Source organism: Phocoena phocoena, chromosome 3, assembly GCF_963924675.1.
Source record: "Phocoena phocoena chromosome 3, mPhoPho1.1, whole genome shotgun sequence".
Taxonomy (NCBI): domain Eukaryota; kingdom Metazoa; phylum Chordata; class Mammalia; order Artiodactyla; family Phocoenidae; genus Phocoena; species Phocoena phocoena.
Window position 1 is genome coordinate 4,175,074 of NC_089221.1, and position 19,523 is coordinate 4,194,596.

Here is a 19,523-nt window from a genome sequence, read left to right on the forward strand (position 1 = left end):
GAGAAAAGGAAGTTGTGATGGGCTGTTATAAATGAAAAGTCCATTGGAGGAAACTGGGAGTTTGAAGTATAGAGACTTTCCATTGGCTGAGCTGTGCAGTTTCTTACTGGCTGGACTGTTGCCAGACAAGGAGAAATTCTTCCTTCCTTCTGCTGGTAGTAAAGTCATAACCTTCCTCCTGTTGGAGATGCAAGGTACCTCTCTTCTTGTCAATAATGCAGTTGACATCGAGTGGTGGAGCATGAGAGCACCCCCTTCTAGACTTCCCGTTCCTTCTTCTGTTTTTCTTTTGAATGTAAGGGACCTGAATGACTCTTTTTTCTTTGAAAATAAAGAGTATTATTCTTATATAAATTTAAAAATGACCTCTCTGTATGTGGTTCTATACTACAGTTTTAGGTAAGGTGTCATCATTTAAAGTGTGAGAGTCTAGTAGCCAATAGTTTACCTTCACTAATTCAACCAATGTTTATTGAGTACCTCTTCATTTTGTGTGTCAAGTACTATGTGTTGAAGGGTTTACCATAAATACTCATGAATTTCACACTCTATGCATTAAAACTTTAGTATTATCAGAATATTTAATCATATTTTCTTATTAATTTTTTTGAAGACTATAGATTACTTTTTGAAAGTAAGAATATCTGTGCAACCCCTACCCATATAAAGAACTAGAACATTGTCGGCACCAAACCAATTGCATTTTATGTATGTATGTATGTATGTATGTATGTATTTCTGGCTGTGTTGGGTCTTTGTTGCTGCGCATGGGCTTTCTCTAGTTGCGGTAAGCGGGGGCTACTCTTCGTTGTGGTGCACAGGCTTCTCATTGCAGTGGCTTTTCTTGTTGTGGAGCCCGGGCTCTAGGCGTGTGGGCTTCAGTAATTGTGGCACATGGGCTCAGTAGTTTTGGCTCGTGGGCTCTAGAGCATAGGCTCAGTAGTTGTGGCGCAAGGGTTTAGTTGCTCAGTGGAATGTGGGATCTTCCTGGACCAGGGATTGAACCCACTTCCCCTGCATTGGCAGGCAGACTCTTAACCACTGTGCCACCAGGGAAGTCTCTCATTTCTTATTTTATGTATGTGTGCTTATTGTTTATTTTCTTCATTAAGTTAGTATGTCAGTGACAGTTTAGCCAGGAAAGCAGAAAACACACTAGGCATTTCAAGCAGGAAGGTTTTTAATATAAAGGATCATGTACTTACAGAATAGCTGAAGAAGTTGGAGGAGTAAAGGTCAGAGACAGACCCATGTAGCTCTCAGTTGCTCTGGCTATTAAAGAGGTGGAAGGTGTGGAACATTCCAGAAATTCCTGGTAAGGATTAGAGTTAAGCCAGCATTGGAGCAGGTGCTTCCCAGGAAAATGTCTGGAGACTACTGCAGACCTCACATCTGCCAAAGCCAGTGTTTATCCTCTCTGCCAGGGACATGATGCTGTGGCTCTGTCCACATCCTGTGCTCGTACTTCTCATTGGTGGGATCTCCCCGACAGCCTCATAGACAAGAGATGTAAAGACTGCAGTGTTGACATGGAGCCCCTGTAATTGAGGGAAGAGCAGGAAAGAGAGGAGTGAGCTGGGTTGTAGGTTGTTATGCTTGAGGGTAGCCCCCTCCCCCAAAACATCAGCTCCTGGATTCACCATTTTCTCTCCCCTAACATATTAACTTCTGCTTCACATTTTTGTCTGCATCCAAATATACTGATGTCTGTTCATTTTCTAATATATTGACTTTTGTTCCAATCTATATCAGTTCCTTCTTTCTGCTTCCTTGATCTATCCTTTCTTTTAGCGCTGTAATTAAGTATTGGCTTCATTTATTTCCATTCATACCTATTTTTATCAATATAAGTATTTAAGGCCATGAAAATACCCTCTGAATCTTACTTTTAGCTACACACCGTAAATTCTGTTTTATAGCATTTTTGCCATTTTCTTAAATGAATTTTGCTGTGAACCTGATGATCACTCTCCTGTTTTGTCCTACTTCCACTAATTGCTTAAAATTTCCAGGCAACACTCTACATTTTCCCTTTCTTCCTTATCTGCTTGTGGCCCATCAGTGTCCTCCACTGAAGACTGTACTGTCTTTCAGAAGGAGCATTTGGAAATGTGCTCAGGCATTTTAGTTGCCATGATGAGTGGGGGTGGGTTGCTTTCAGCATCTAGTGGGCAGATCCAGGGGTGCTAAAAGTCTTATGATATGACAACCATGCTGCACAAGTAATACTGGTACCTAAAATGTCAGTAGTGTCCCACTAAGAAAAATGAAAGGTCTCCAGTGTCACCAGCTGAAAGAATTAACTGACAGGGCTTCCCTGGTGGCGCAGTGGTTGAGAGTCCGCCTGCCGATACAGGGGACACGGGTTCGTGCCCCGGTACGGGAAGATCCCACATGCCGCGGAGCAGCTGGGCCCGTGAGCCATGGCCGCTGAGCCTGCGCGTCCAAAGCCTGTGCTCCACAACGGGCGAGGCCACAACAGTGAGAGGCCCGCGTACCGCAAAAAAATAAAAATAAAAATAACTGGCAGAGTCAGAACTTGGACATGCATTGGACAAATTCAGTGTTTTTCTTTGGGTTATATTTTTTCTATCACATTGTTACTAAATTATTCTATGAATGACTAGATCTAGATTTCCCTCTTATCCGATTAACTGGTAAAAGTTTGGGACTTGGCTGACACCAAGGTCAAACAAATGTCTCCACTAAGAAAGAAAAATGAATACATTAATAAAGTAAAGTTATGTTTCTATTTCAAAGAAAAACAATTTCCTATTTGCTTGATCGAGAGCCTGTACCTCACTCAGGACCATCAGTGTTCATTAAGGCCTGATTCTTTGTTAAGACTTGAGCATAAGCATTGAATTTCACAAGTCTTCAATCTCAAAACTGGAAACCAAACTGAAGACATTATTCATAGAGTCACACCTAAAAAGCCAGAAGATTTTGGTTAAAGAATTTTTTTAAAAATTGACTTTTAAATTGTCATATAAGTGGAGAGAAAAGATTAATTTTCCTTCTCTACTATTAGAACTGACAACCAGCAGTTTTAGAAAATGGTACTCTTGTTCAGTAGGTCCTCATGTAAATTGGGTCATTAAGATTATCTGGCTTAATTTCAAGGAGTTCGCAGGATTTAATTTAATGGAGTTCACAAGATTCCCTACAGAACAGCTTTAAAATGACATGTGTTTCTTTTTTTTAATTTAATAGTCTCTTATTCCCTGTTAGCAAGTGGAAAAGTAGACTCATAAAACATTGATTCAGATTTCGTCTCTGCATTGATACATGGGTCAGTCATCAAAACTGTGCCTAGTTCATCCTAAGTACTGTATAAAGAAGAGAATATACCCTTACTTGGATGATTCTTTTTGCCAAATATTATTAACTCACTACAGTCATCCTTCCCTGTTGGTTCCAGGAACCTGCATGGATACCAAAATCTGCAGATGCTCAAGTCCCTTATATAAAATGAGGTGGTATTTGCAAATAACCTATGCACATCCCCCCACGTACTTTAAATCATCTCTAGATGGCTTATAATACCTAATAGAATGTAAATGCTACCTAAATAGTTGTAAATACTTGGTAAATGCTAGGTAAATGGTTGCTGGCACAAGGAAAATTCAAGTTTGTTTTTTTAGAACTTTCTGGGATTGTTTTTCTGATTTTTTTCCATCTGTAGTTGGTTGAATCAGCAGATTCGGAACCCTTGGACCAGGAGAGCTGACTGTATTAACTTGCTGGGGCTTAGAAGTTACTGAATATAATGAAATTGGTCGATGGCTGAAAAACTGCCTAATAAGTGTGGGAGCAAATCAATCCAGGCAGGTTGTACTCTCCGCTCTCAGGAAATTTGATCTAAGGGATGACACATATATGTCCACTGAACTTTGACATTAGGTTCACCATATAATGTCTTACCCAAACCTGGATGCTACTGAGAGGGAAAAGGGTTGCTTACCATTTTTCTAGGACAAATGAGCACAAACCTGGGCTAGCCTGGCAGGAACTGTCTTTACTCACAACACTCCGGACACCAAATGTGTGGGTTTTGTCCACACCAACCAGCATTGTCAGATTTTCCAGCTTCCAACGGGGTGTCCTGCATTAATCTAACTCCGGTACTAACTACGTAGAGTCACCATCAGACCCCACAGGTGAAGGGCTCAGTCCCACAGCACTGCTCCCACTTCAGATGCCATTTGCATGCCATTTGCATGCCAGGGCACCCACACTTCTGTCTGACTTGGCTACAAAGCTGTGGGTTCTACACTCTCCTACCCACTCCCCCCCCGTTTCAGGTTCAGTAATTTGCTACACCAGCTCACAGACCTAATGAAGGCACTTTACTTACTTACTGTCACTGGTTTATTGTAAAAGACACCAGGGAACGGCGAGATGAAGAGATACACAGGGAGAGGTTGGGAAGGGTTCTGGACCCCATGAAGCCGGGGTGTGCCATCTTCCTGGAAGCTCTCTGAACACATTGTTTAGGGGTTTCCATGGAGATTTCATTACACAGGATTGATTAAATCATTGGTCATTGGTAACTGAACTAAATTTCCAGCCCCTTTCCCCTCCCCAGAGGCCCAGGATTGGGCTGAAACCCTCTAATCATGCCTTGATGCTTCTGGGGTCCAGCCCCGTCCATAAGCTGTGAAGGGACCCCGCCACCCGCCAGCTCAGCGGCACACAAAAGACACTCCAAAGGTTCTAGGAGCTGTGTGCCAAGAACCAGGGACAAAGACCAGGTATTTATTCTTTACTACGTGTATATCACGGCTCTGTGACCTGAGACATAAAAGTGGTGGCCTTGGATATTGCATAAAGCGCGGTTCTCAAAGTGTGGTCCACAGGGCAGCAGTGCCAGCAGCACCTGGGCATCGGTTAGAAATGTAAATCCACAGCCCCCACCCGACGCCTGCTGAATCCAAGGCTCTGAGGTGGCCAGGACTCTGTGTTTAAACTACCAGAGAATTCAGATGTGCTCTCAAGTCAGGGAGCATGGGAGTTCAGAGGCAGGGGGATGTGGGTCTGACTTAAAGGGATAAGAAGCCTTCTGCCGGGTGTGGCAGTGGGGGACCGTATTCCAGGTAGAGAAACAGCTGAGAGTCAGAGGACCAGGGGGGATGTCGGCATGACAGGGATGCAGCAGAGCTGGAGGACAAGGCTGGGAAGTCTCCAGCTTAAAAAGAGAAAAACAAACTTTTAACCTGGGAGTGGCATGAGCATGTGTGTGTGTGTGTGTGTGTGTGTGTGTGCGTGTGCGTGTGTGAAGGAAGTATCTGTGGTATCAGTCCAACAGCTGGACTTGAAGGAGGAATGCCTGGAGTAAGGCATGGGCGTGGGGGGCAGGGGACTACAAGACTGATCCCTTGAACACACAGAGACCCGGACAGGTGGGGCTGGAGGAAGCCTGCTTTGAAATGGATGTTTATGTATTTGTGCATCTGTTAGACAGCCAGGTCTGTGAGTCCAGGAGGCAGCCTAGGGACATAGGGGCTAAGAGCGGGTGCAGGGCAGGAGACGGGGGCAGGTCAGTAATCCATCGCCACGTGCAGTCAGGGTGATGCCCAGGAAAGCGCCTCCAGGAAAGTGGACGAGGGCGAACCTGTGCAAGGCTTGGAGTGTAGGACGTGAGGGACCTTCCTCCAGTGCCCATCACTGCGTGTTTGCGTCTGTTCTGTGTGTGACGTGGTGACAGGGCACACAGCTGGCTTGGTACCACATCAAGGACCCTGAAAGAGATGGATTTCCGATATGTGCTTCCTTCCACAGTGAAGCCCAGCAGGTGTCAGTGGGTTGCGTTGCCTGATGTGCCTCTTGGTTCCCCCCGTCCCCAGGAAAGCTGTGGCCACGAGGGCTCCATGGCCTTGCTACACAGGTCACCAAGCCCATCTTTGATTTTACTAAATCTATATATTAGAACAAATGCCACGGCTTCAGTCTTAGCAGAGCCTGGAAATATTCTTTTTTATTATCATTCTTCTGCCTCGTGGGACTGAGGTTCACCTTGACCTTCTTCCCGTTACTGCTCCGGGACACTTGCTGTATGTGACTTAAATCTTGTTCTTTCATAGAAATACTCACTTTCAAGTTTCTCAACATGTTTAAGTAAATTTTCTTAGATTTCTGCAGAAATATTCCATGACCTTTATCAAAGTCACTTTTAATATGCTGTTCCTGATGAGAGACCATTAAAATCAGGAAGATACAGTTGTGAAATCCTCACTGGGGTGCATCAAATAAAAACTGTTTAACTTGGTTAAAATATGATTGTGTCAAGTTGGCAGAGAGCTGAATAATCGCACAAAACCACAAGGGTCCTATGTCACCTCTGATGTCCTCCATCAGCGCCGACAGGGCCATACCCAAGGCAGGAAGTGGTCTGGGGCTCAGATGAATGAGATCTGTGCTTGGGACCCAGGAGGGCTCTTTTCCCTCTACTGATCAAGGAAACTGATTCTCTAGAGAAGGGAACTTTCCCCATCGACTTGCCTTATTCCTTTCGACAACGCAAAGCCAAATGTCAAACTTGTTTCCACATATATCTTAGAGACTTTTAGTGTTCTTTAAGTAAGGGACTCGGTTTCATAGAGAACCGAGCATTAGATGCTGTTGAGCATGGAGTTGCCAGCCTGTGGCTTTGGTCCTCTGAAACCATGTCTTGGGTCCCTTCCTTTATGAGACACCTCTGGTCATCTGCCTGTGGGGACCAAGTTGGATGCAGGTCATTCTGAGCAGTGCAGCCTTGACTGCAGAGGAAGTAAAACAGATGGGCCTCATGGACAGGAGGACTGCATCCATTTTCCAAGCACAGCAATAAAAATCATTTTAAATCTTAATATTAACTGTGCTAATTTTTAAAATTGACACTGGTTTCGTTCTTTTTCTTTCTTTTTTTGTGTTCCTTTTCACTGAATGAACTCCTTAACTTCATCCTTCAAGATATATATCTATTTACAGCCCTTTTGTATTGTGGTAAAATATATGATATATATTATATATGATATAAAGTGTACCATTTTAACCACTTTTGAACCATTTTAACCACAAATGTCACCACCATCCATCTCCAGATCTTTTCCATCTTCCCAAACTGAAACTCTGCCTATGAGACACCTCCCCAGCCCCTCATCCCCCATCCCCTGGCAACCACCCTTCTACTTTCTGTCTCTGTGATTCTGACTAGTCTAGGTACCCTGCTGTAAGTAATGGTTCCTTTTTAAAAAATTATTTATTTTTTGGCCATGCCCTATGGCACGTGGGATCTTAGTTCCCCAGCCAGGGAACAAACCTGCACCCCTTGCATTGGAAGGGCAGAATCTTAACCACTGGACTGCCAGGGAAGCCCCATTGGTACCTTTTTCAGTAAATTTAATGAATTGAAATATCGAACATATTGAGAGATGCTCAGAAAGCCTGAGTAGCCCTGGGGATATAAATGGAGCTGAGAATCAGACCAACTTTCATTTCCGTTGACCTCATTTGAGGCAACATCCGAGCCATTGTTGTGAAAAGGTCACCATCCGGCTGCAACCCTGGAGGTATTTTGCTCTGTGAATTCTCTGGTGGGGAAGCGCTTATCACTTTGTTGTCTGTATTTCTTTCTGGTTTATTACCGATCATTTCCTGTTGTGCCCTCTCACTGAGAAGCACAAGTGAGTGTACTTAATATGGGTTTGTTTTGAAAAAAATGTCCAGTGTTTCCAATTCCGGAAACAATAGAAAAGAACCAAAAGATTGTTTTGTCAAATATATGTTGGCACCCATAACAAGACACACGTTAGAAGATGTTAAAATGTAGGGGGAAGATACAAGCCATCCTAGAATTGATGCAATTCCCTGATAGAAATCACCAAGACAGGCCAGAAAAGTAGAATATTAGTAGTCAGCCAAAGGCCATTAATGCAAAGACGTGCCAATACAGTAAAGATTTTTTCAGGAGATTTCCTTAGCTCTTCGTCTGCCTTTTACCACAGGGCATGTTTGTGAGTCTTCACTGTGCACTCCACTCTCTCACAGGGCAGATGAGCACCAGAGCAGGCTGCTACAGAGACCTGAGGTTCCCGGTGAATGCATCACTCTGCAGCCCCGACACCCGGCCTGTCACAGGGGTCATGCCTTGCAAAGTGTCCGCCTGTCCCCCCAGGTAAGAACTGCCATGTTCCTCTGAATGGGTACCAGGGTTTGGCAGATATAATGCTGAGGCCTTGGTGCTCCTGAGTCTGGGGAACAGAAGTGCCAACCACTGCCACATAATCCGTGACAGCAGAGGCAAAAGGAACAAGAACTGCCTGAACAGGTGAGCCAAATAAAGTGCACCGGGGCTGGAAACAGCCTGCAAGGCCTTGTCAGTGGGAGCGAAGGTCTCGTAGTAGATGGCGCTTGTTCTGTCTTACTCAGTGCAGGCTGTGGGAGGGGTGGTGTGCTGTGGACGTAGGAACATTCTCCCTCGCAGCCTCTATCCCCTTCGCTGGCGTTTCCTTTTCTTACTGAGTGAAACCTGTTAGAAGAACCCGCTGGCGAGGCCTGTCCAGGCTGTAGAGGGAATGTGGACGCTGCACACTTGTGGGACGGGCCACAGAAAGCAGGGCTCTGTCATCCTACTCACCTGTCCCCAGTACTGCCGCCCCTCCACGTTTCCGAAGAAAGCTCAGGTTCCCTGACACGGGGGTTGGGAAGGACCCCTAGGAGGCAGCCGTGGTCCTCTGCCCTGCCCTCCTCAGCCATCACTCCCTGGGCTTGTCCGTAGTCTGTCTGCTCCTCACTTGCTTCATCTTCACAGAGGGGCTGTGGAAATCATCTGAGTAACATTTTTATGGGATGAAAGGCCCGCTAGACCCTTCAGACGGCGGAGGTACCCGCCACAACACATGTGATCTCATACGTCCTGATTTTAAAGATCCACAGGGGGTGGCTCTGTTTGAGCTGAGCCTCAAAAGCAGAAAGCTTGGGTGCCTCCCCCAGAGACAGTAAAACCCAGGAGGGAGGGAGGCACCGTCTCCCTTCTCTCTGAGTTTGTGGGTCCCTGGTCCCTCACTTAGGGTAGAGATGGCGGACACAGACCAGCATCTGAGAGGCCGGGACCTTGCCCCCCACCGCTGTGAGGGGAGCGGGGCCTCCTTGGGAAGATGTGTCCTCTCAGAGGGCCAGTGGCCCGACTCAGCCGGAATCCTCGGCTACCACGCCCCACAGCCTGGTAATGAGCCAGAGAGATGGGTCAGTATTTGCAAAAGGAATTTAGCGCCTGAGGCCCATCACCCACCGAGGCATTGGAGGCCCACCTGGGGGTTTTTCTGGGACCGAAGGAGCTCCTGGAACTGATACCCAACCTGGTCCTCGCTTCACCCGTCAGCGATCCTGCAGCCAGCCGGGTGCCCCCACGGTCTGCGCAGGGCTGGACGGCAGACAGAAGCTCAGCCACTGTGGGCTCCTTCTGTGCTTGAAGCGACACGCCAAGTGCACACCGTCCAGGATGGTTTACGAAATGAAGCCCCCGGTCAACCAAGGAAGATATAGCACAGCACCACTTCTGCAAAATGAACCTCCTGTCCGAAGGAAACAAGGGGCCAGACAGCCAGGGCTCCCAGGGTCCGCTGAGGTGTTGCACCAACTTGACCCCTTCTCCCCGGACAGCTGGTTCTGCACCTGTGTTCCAGGTAACACAGCGTGGACCTCACTGTGACCTCTGATCATACATCTCCAAGGAGCCTTGGGGAGAAGGATGTTAAGAGCACTGCTGCAGGCACTGGGGTTCTCTTTCCATAGTGCGCCGAGTTCTTGCTAAGTCAGAGGAATCCAGGGTGCCTCAAGGCAACTAGTTAACAGTGTTGAAAAGCCGAAAAACCTCACTAATTTAGACAAAGAGGGGTGTGTCTGTGCGTGTGACTTTTATGTGCAGGGGAAACTAAAGTTACTGGTGACTTGGGACTAAATCCATCAGAATGTTAAAGCTCAGGCTGATTGGGAATATTTAGTTCTTGCATGGAATCTCTCCCTGGGATCGTGTGAGTGGCTCATCCCCTTGTAGTCCAAGCTGCCCAGGTGGCTTTGGTGAAGCTCATTACAAGGGACTCAAGTGAACACTCACCCCAGCCCCGGGCTAAGTCACCCACTCCTCGGCTTCCAGCTTCGTGATTTTAAGCATCCCATAACTCAGATGCGAAGTGGTGGTTGGGACACCCTGAATAGGCCCCTCTGCATCTCCAAACCGTGCAGGACTCAGCCCAGGATGCAGGAATGGCCGGCAGCCCTGAGAGGGCAGGGGAAGCAGAGGCAGCCACGGTAGCCAGAAACTGATGCTTCTCCGAGGACGGCCTCCACCCCGTGGTGTGGGGAGAAAGCTGGGGGGTCCCCTCCCTCCCTCTCCTGGGCTTCCTCCTTGTACTGAACCCTTAGGGGAGGCATTTAAGTGATGCCCAGCTGCTGTCTGTTCAGTGTTACTCCAGATGGCAGGCTGCTTCTACCAGCGTCTGGTCCCGTGTAAGTGCGCCAGAAATATCACTTTCCACAAAGGTCACTTATGGGATTGGATTATTGGTTATTGGATTTCAGTGATAGAACTCTAGCATACCTTACGTGGTCAGGCAAAACTGTCCTTACTCTCAACCATTATCCATGACCATCATCATCATCTCTTGGGTCTGTTTAGATAAATCTTTGTTCCTGGTATAGAATTTTCGTGCTCATTGATTCCAGAAAATCTCTCCAGGGTCAGATGTTAGTTTTGTCTACTGTCGTATCCTGAGGGACAGGAGCTGCGCCTGTCTCTCAATAAATGCTTGTAGAATTCAGGGATGAACCAGGGTCCCATGGGCCAAGGCAAGAACTCCAGGCCTCTGGCATAGTCTCGGGAAAGTGGCTTCACCTCCTGGTGCCTCGGTTTCCTCAGCTGTGAGTTGACAAAGAGAAAACACACAGACGTATGCCCTAAGTACGAAGCTCTGTGACCCCACTCCCCCTTGGGGGGTCTTGTAGGTGAGCCCAGCCAGTCCTGTTTGTATGCTGCCATTGAGAAATAAGACGCTGCTTCGTCAACTCTCTCGTAATCTGTAATAAGCCTTATTTGTATTTTTACACGTGTCTCTCACGTAAAGTACCCGCCCTAGGACAGCCTCCTTCAAGATCTGCCCCAAGAGTGAGAGAGCTTGTATTATTCTTGATGAGCCATAGCTTTAAGGACTGAGGTCTCATCAGATGCTTTCGGTCACCAGAGCCGCCTGTGGCCATTAGCATCCATGTGAGTGATCGCGCTCCCTGACTCTCCAGTCCTGTCCCAGCCTCTCACTCCTGCCGTCAGCAAGGACTGCCAGGCAGCGCTCCTCCATGCACATTTCCTCTTTCTTGTCTTTGTTAATAGAACCCCAGACACACACACTCACACACCCATGCTCACACACATTCTCACACTCATGCACGGATGCCCTGGTGGACGTTCCCCATCCCCCTCCTAGATCATCGTCAGCCAATGGGATGCGAGCCGAAGAGATGCAGGTGCCTTTAAGGGAGTCCTGCAGAAGCTCTACTTCCTCCCCTCCTGTCCCCTCTCCTGAGCAGTAGCAGAGCTGGCCTTAGTCAGCTCCAGACCCGACAAAGCATGTGGAGTCACAAGACAGCATCCCTGATGACTCCCTGGGGCAGAGCTGCCCCCCTCCGCCCCATGTCTCCAGCCCAGCCCTCCGTGTGAAGGGGAAGTGCTCCCTCCCATGTTTGAGCTGTGCTTCCGTGATCTCTGTTGGGGCAGCTGAGCCCTCTCCTGCCTCCTACCTGCTGCCCCTGTGACACCTTGTTTCTAAACACCCTGCCCTGGCCATGACCTCTTTGTCTTTGCAGCTCCTGGGCTCCCAGATAGATCCATGCTCGAGGTGTCCTCCTGTCTCACCAGGTGTCCAGGCTTTAACCCCCTTGTCCAACTCCACTTGCCCAGAAAACCCAGCCTGGCGACACCTCTCTCATCACTCACTCTGCTGCCTGTGGAGCTCGGGAGCTTAATGCTGCCAGAAGATCACAAGCCCACGTTCTCACTCTGAATGTACGGTCACCGGCTTCCCTGGCCGTCCAGGATGGCAGGCAGTCCTCTCACCCTTCCCTGGGCATCTGGTCCCTCGCAGGACAGTGATATTACATCACCTCCTGTCTCCTCCAGCTTTCTTATTCTCCAGCCCACACTCTTGGCCCAGGACCTCAGACCTCAGAGATGGGCTCAGGCAATGGCCACCCCCTCCTCCCACCAATGCCACCTGAGACACCCCCATCACTCTGCCTTCCTTCCTTCACACTGGACCAGGGTCCTGCTTCTCCCCAGGAAGCTTCATAGTTATGTCTCTCCTTCTCCTTCATGCTGATGGATTCCTTCCAAGAAAGATTTTTAAATGGGTGTTGGGTTTCCTTAAGCAAGATTATAAATGTATGTATATTTGTATGCTACTAGTTTTTCCGGTAGGTCCCCTGTTCAGCCCACTGTTCCTCTCACTTGGCCTCCTCCCACCCCAGGGACCCAGAGCCAACAAGTTCTCTGGATTCTTCTATATCTTATATTCTGTACTTAACTCATTGGTGTAGAATTTTACAAGTAAACTCTGTCAAGAGCTTTGTGTGCAAAGAAAAGGCACAGCTCAGGAGCAACAGGATCAGTCTCGAGGAGGCTGGAAGTGGTGCATGGGAACGGCCTGTGGAGAACACAGTGAGGGCACCCAAATCACCCCAGAAAACCCAGAGGCCCCCACCTTATTGAGCTCTTTGATTTATACGTCTCATATTTTTTGATATTTATATTTCCTCTGAAAGAGAAAGCTTTGGGAGACAATAGAAAGCCTGGCAGTGAAACTAATGCCAAGTGTCCCTGCTGGGAGACCCCTGAGGAGGACAAGAGGGGCGCCTGCAGGGTTTCTGCTTCACCCCCAGCCAGTTGCAGGAGCCTGATGACAAGCCAGCCCGCAGGTGTCTATGGTCCGGGTGGGACAAAGTTTCCCAGTTCCCAGCCCACAGCTCTTCTGCATCCAAGTCCTTTGGTGGAGTGGACTTAGCATGCTAAGGGGCTAGAGCAGCATAGCCCATGCCTGCCAGCTCGCACCTGGTAGGAGGTGTGAGCTGAGCTGCCACCTTGGTACTCCCACCTGTACATAATCAGGGCAACACAAGGTCAGGATTTGTTGAGGGAATCCACGTAAAAGCTCTTAGCCCAGTACATGTTCTAAAACACTCAGTAAATCTTGGCTGTTTTATTTTTTGCTGCAAAAGGAGAAACAAGTTCACATTAGTTATTAGTCTGTGAAGCAAAACGATCAATGACAAACACAGAAGAATGAACCTGTATTATATGCCTCAGTCCTTGTGGATTGTCATTTTAACAGTTGAATTGGGAAAATAGATCTTAATTTTTTTTTTTTTTTTTTTTTTTTTGCGGTACGCGGGCCTCTCACTATTGTGGCCTCTCCCGTTGCGGAGCACAGGCTCGGACGCACAGGCCCAGCGGCCACGGCTCACAGGCCCAGCCGCTCCGCAGCATGTGGGATCTTCCCGGACCGGGGCACGAACCCGTGTACCCTGCATCGGCAGGCGGTCTCTCAACCACTGCGCCACCAGGGAAGCCCCTAGATCTTAATTTTAAAAGTTGTTTTGTTTTCCTCTGAAATGTGAGACACATTTCTCTCTTGCCCAGAATACCGATGATTTTTTGTCCCTGATTAAGTGGGCAGCAAACCCAAGCTTTATTTGTCCAAGCAGAACCCTTGCCTTTCTTACTAGACTGCTCCTGCGAGGCGGCCATCCATGACCCTCTCGAGCCGCGTGTCCACCTGCTTCTCCGCGGCCTCACAAAGCCACAGTGGCCACACTGCGTGGCTGCAGTCCTCAGCCTCCCACCTCTTCTATTGACTCGGGGCAGGGAGGATGCAGCAGGGTGCAATGTGCCGTCTCCAGCTCCACGTGAAGTGAAGGAGGCTCGCCAAAGGACCGCGAAGCGGAGACTTTAAAATAGGCTAATCCACAGTCCTTCTCCTTTGTAAGTTACAAGAACAGGAAAACTGCTCCGCTGGTGGGAACCCCTTGCCTCCCGAGCCCTCCCCAAGCACATGTGCGCGCAGCGCGTCGAAGGCGCGCACGCACGGTGTCGCGGATGGGGTCTCAGCTCGTAAATCTCCGCGAGGCAGAGACCTGGGAGTCCAGGAGCCTCCTAGCTGGAGGAGGAGGATCTCAAAACGTCTGCGAGGCTCCGGCCAGCAGGAGCGTCACGGCCAAATAATGGAGCGTCAGCACTTCGAGAGCTGCTCCCCTGGGGCTGAGCGAGGCCAGCGCCCTGCAAGGAGGAAGCCCTCTCACAGACGGCAGCGTGCGGCTCTCCCACGGCTCATTTGAGGGAGAATCAGGCATTTTTATAGCTTGCTTTTGAAACGTGAACTATAAATCACACGGCTATTTATTTCCTTTCTATTTCTCAGTTTATCTAAACGGAGTGGCTCTTCCTGTCATTTATCTTATCTCTCTAGTTTTCGAAGCACAGACACTAATTGTATGCCTTCCTGGACCATGGACTGAAGGTGGAACAAGAGGAAATACTTTCCAGATGGCAAACGAACACTTTTCCTCTCTCTTCAGTATTATTCTAGGAATGCAGAGTAAGCGTGTAGATAAAACATACTGTCATCGGATGCCCCCCGCCCCAGTACACATGTAGCCCCCTCTGTATTCCTCTCTGCTTGATATTTGGATGATCATATTGTTTTTGCTGATACTTTGCTGACCCTCTACAAACCTATCAGCAAAACTGCTTCTTTTACGACCAAGATACCGAAGCGGGTAACTGCATCCATTTGGTTGCATCCATTTGGTAGAAATGACAGAGAAGATGCACCAGGAGAACTTTATGACTAATGATCTTCTTATGGCAACACTGCCAGTGACAGGAAAGGGGGCAGTAACTTTTTTGTCTCATCTCTTAGATACAAGCCTTGAAAATATTAATGCCCAGTAGTGTAGAGGTTAGCAAGGGAATGAAAAGGTTCATGGTCACTGAGGTGATCCATATAAGTGAAATGGTTTAACTCCCAGGATGCTACAGAAATGAGTATTTCAGTTCGTTTAATTAGCAGAGTGATGGAATAAACAAGCCACAGGACTGGCTTCCTGGGTGTGTGACCTGCCTGTTCACCCAGGTCCCGGTGCTCAGAAGGTCCGCCTCTTGGTTTAATTCTCTGATGCAGCCAACTTGAAATCCCTCATGATTTTGCACCTTGCAGTGGATTCCGCAAGTTATACAGCCAGCCCTGCCCTGCAGCCCGACTTCTGTGTCAACATTCTTTTCTGGAATCTTTGGAAACTGTACTGGAATGTTTCTTCTTTTAGTAAATCAATTATACATTACTCGAGTTTGGAAGACAATGACTTCAACTCATGGATTTCTCTGGTGACACCACAGTGGCAGATGTGAAGGATGTACTTGGTACAATTATCTTTTCTTATTTTCTTTCCACTTACGGGCTGAGCGCCAATTTTGCTGGACTTAAGAATACTTGCAGATGCGTGAAGTAATGCTGAGGAGAGCTTTACAGAACCTGTGTCCTCTGGGTTCCCCAGCTTCTCTGTCCTGTTCTTCTTGTAACGAGCCTGCCTGTATCTAGGGCACCGGTGCTGCAGCTCAAGCCCACACACGCCATCTCCCTAAGGGGGCCTCACTTTTCTTGCGAAGCCTTGTCCTCCCTCCACCGCACCCCCTTTGAAAAGGCATCTAACCCTCTATGGTTAATCAGGGAAACCAGAAGTGTTATAGCATCTCTGTAATTGACACTCTTTGGAGAAGCATTCAGCTTAAGTGTGAAGTTGCCAGTTCAGGTGCTAGGGTCACGACTTGAAACTGTATAATCACCTCGATGTGACAATATCTCAATATAAAAGAGGATGTCTTACTCTATCTCCTCCAGGAAAGATGTCACTTAACCAAAACAATGAGGTTAAAATACATTCAGGCTGGTATATATATTTGTTACAATATATTCACAATGAAAATCAAGTTACAAATATGGACCAACTGGTCCTAAGCAAGACTGATTTGACTTATTTCCTCAGTTGCTGAGATATTAACATGGACACCGTTGCAGAAGCAGTGGGGATATAAAGATTATAGCTAACTTTTTAGATCTGGCTTCATCATTTCACACCTAAAACTCTGCCTTACATATTTCTGTAAAACAGTTTGGGTTTTGTTTTGTTTCATTTTTTGTCTGCTTATTTGTTTTGCTTTATTTGTTTTAGTGCATGCATGTGTGGCAGTATGTGTGTGTCTGTGTATTTTGTTGTTTATATATATATATATATTTATCTATGTGAGCAAAGGCAGAAAGGCACTTTAGGAATACTTCTATATTTCAGGGAACTTACTTGGAACTCACTTATAAAAGTTAAATAACACCTAAAATTTTCATAATACTTTTATTATTCTGGTCTTCAGACTTCAATATGAAGTCAAAACTAAAATTCATCAAGTCCCCTAATAATATACACTATGGCATATGCTTCAAATACAAAAATGAAAAACAAATCTACAGATAAATAAATAGAAGAGATAGATAGATGACAATTAGATAGGTAAGTAGGTAGATAGATAAATAGAATATATTTTACTACAAATCTATATGTATATCTGTATATTCACTGCAAGTATACTAACCAGGGCTTCTGAAAATATCTGAAGTTTCTCTCAGAATCATATCTTTTTTGGGAGAGAACACAGTATGTTGGTTTTTATGTAAGATTAGGCACCATTGTTTTATTCTCTGATCCGTGAATTATTTAGAATGATTGTTTTTTGCATTTCTAAATTTATTGAGGCTTCAGGGAAAATTTTTTGTTATTTCAGATGTTACTACATTGAGATCAAAGAAAGAGTTAAAAACGATATCATTTTTAGCATTTTCAAGACTTCCTTTATGTCTTAGGAATGGGAGTTTTTATAAATATTTTCTGCGGGAATGAAGGAATGTGTGTTTTGGGTTGTATTAGGGTTATTTATATGACAGGTCAAGCTCCTTATTTATTCAAATATGTTCTGACTCTTTGTCTATCTTGTGTGTCTGTTTCTGAGAGAAATACTTTAAAATCTCTCATTAAGATTGTTTATTTTTCAGTTTCTCCTATTAATTTTACTTTATAGTTAACATTAAAATTCCACTTTATGTTGTTAGGTAGGGTTTTCTGCACGTGTGGTTTCTGCATGAATTGTTCTTTATTATTAAATAATGTCCATCCTTATCCCTAATATTGCTTTTCAGTGGATGATCTATTTTTTTCAGAAATGAACATTATGTCATTAGCCTCCATTTACCTATTTTTGACCTGGCTTACATTTCTTCATTACCTTTATTTTTAAACGTCTGTATTATTAGGTTTCTCTGCACCTTGATTAAATAATTTTCTGTTGGATTTTGACTTTATCAAATCAAGAATATCTTTTACACACAAGCTTAGCCCATTTATATGAGGTATGGCTGCTCTTATACTAAATTTGGGTCTGGATTTAGGATTTGTGTCCTCCGTTTACCAGGGCTTGTCTTTGCATCTGATTGCTCCATGGCTTTACTCTTTTCTGATGAGTTTGTACAGTTCTCTTTATGCTCTTTTATGGCTTTCTCCTTCTTTCACACCACTGCTTTTTGATATAAATAAATAAACAACCATATAAATCAGTGTAACTTTTAAAATATACGAGATTACCCACACGTGATCATTATAAAACTCTCAGAAATAAGTAACTTATAGAAAAAAGCTAAGCGAACTGTGACAGAGCTTAAACTGGATTAAATCTCCTTACAGAGCAGTTATAGAGAACTGGCAAAATTGCTAGAGTTCTCTGTGTGCTTTCTTTGAGGAGGGTGAGAAGGCACTGGGTCAGGAGGCAGACAGCAGACAGAAGACACCTGCGGGAAAGAGAGAGGGAGTCCAAGCGTGCATCACCTTGGAGGCCAGGCCCACTCACATCTTGCTCCTCAAGTGTTGAGAACGTTTAGGAAGGTCAGGATCACCAGCGCCATGTGACCATTTCCAGTGGGGGTGGGAACAAAGGCATGGGGTTGAGAGAGAGAGAGATGAGAAAGCAGAGCACATGAGCACAGGCGTGTCCCCACGGAGTCTCACCGTACAGGGAAGCAAAGGGACAGAACCGCACCTGGAATGGCCATGAAGCCCAGGAGGGTTGGCTGCTGCGTCCCTCGTTTTCACATGAGAGCTGGTGCAGCGAGCACGTGCATCTTTGGAAATGATCAGGGAGGGGACTGAGAGCTCAGATGTGTCAGCAGCTGTGAGGGTGGCCCTAGGCGGGAGCAGGACAGGTGATGGCCAGACGCTGAGGAAGTTCGTTTTCCCAGTGAAGGAAGCCAAGTCCTTCTGTTACCAAATGCAGGTCCAGCTGAAAGCCAATACTCGAGAGACAGGTGTTGGTAGGATAGGAAAATGTGCTTTATTCTGGAGGCCGGCAACCTGGGGAGAAGGTGGACTTATATCCAAAGGCCAACTCCCCACTGCCAATCAGAGGGCAAGAGCTTTCAAAGGGGAGTTTCAGGCGTGCACAGGCAGAGGGAGGGTGCTACATGCAGAAACAGTTCAGTCAGCTCTGAAATCAAAATTAGTCATGCAGTGATCTGATCAGTAACATCTTGATTGTTGTAAGTACGGTTAATCTTCAGTTCCAGGGCTGGTTTGTTCCCATTTCCTTGAGGCCAAGTTCTCAGAATTGTGTAAGATGGTGCAGGTTTTGTCGTGGTTACAATCTGGTCATCATGTAGTTAAATTCTTCCACCTGGTGAAGGTATCAGTATCTACAAAAGAGCTTTAAGAACATGGCTCAGAATATAATCTACAGCCCTTGAGAAGGAACTAAAGGTCCTTGACTTTGTTGAATGGCTAAACTATTATTATTTTGTCTTGTTTGACTTTTTCTTTGCTTCTGCATCTTCTCACTTCTCTGAATAAGTTCATTCTTTGGCTAAAATTTTTCTACAACCAGGAGGCAGGAGGAGGACCTGGGAAGGCCCCGTAGGGTCCTGCTCCATTTCACTACCTAAGAGTGAGGGGAGGAGCAGCTGCTGCCTTGAGGGGAAGGGGCAATCAAGGTGGGTAGTGCCCTGACCAACCACGTAAGTCTCAGGTGGGCATCTCCCTGAGAGCCCACTTAGGCCTGCAGGTCCTAAGTTGAACCCTAATTACCCAGGTCATGGGTACAGATTTGGTGGGGAGATTTGGCTTAACCAGAATTAGGATAAAAAGAAAAAAAAATAGGTTATAATTCATCTCATTTCAGTGATTCACCAATAAAAATATGTGTATCCAAGAAACTCCTGGCGGTTAAGAGGGTTCACATTTTGGCAGACATGCATTTTGCCAAAATGCATGATTAGTATTTTTCAGATACTGATTAGTGCTCAATTAATGAAACGAGGAAAACAGGTAGATTCAATTCTGGAAAGGGGGGTGGCGTTCTGTTCTTCCCCCCAGGTGACCTCGTTTTTACCTCCATCTAACAGGGCTTA

The 19,523-nt window shown here is 46.3% G+C and overlaps 1 protein-coding gene across 1 annotated transcript in view; it reads left to right on the forward strand.

Annotated features, from left to right (window-relative positions):
- Positions 1-19,523, forward strand: part of ADAMTS16 (ADAM metallopeptidase with thrombospondin type 1 motif 16) — a 154,976-nt gene that overhangs the window by 97,672 nt on the left and 37,781 nt on the right. The window contains exon 18 of the mRNA XM_065874064.1: positions 8,029-8,155. Coding sequence (XP_065730136.1) covers positions 8,029-8,155 — 127 coding nt within the window. The remainder of the gene's footprint in view (positions 1-8,028; positions 8,156-19,523) is intronic.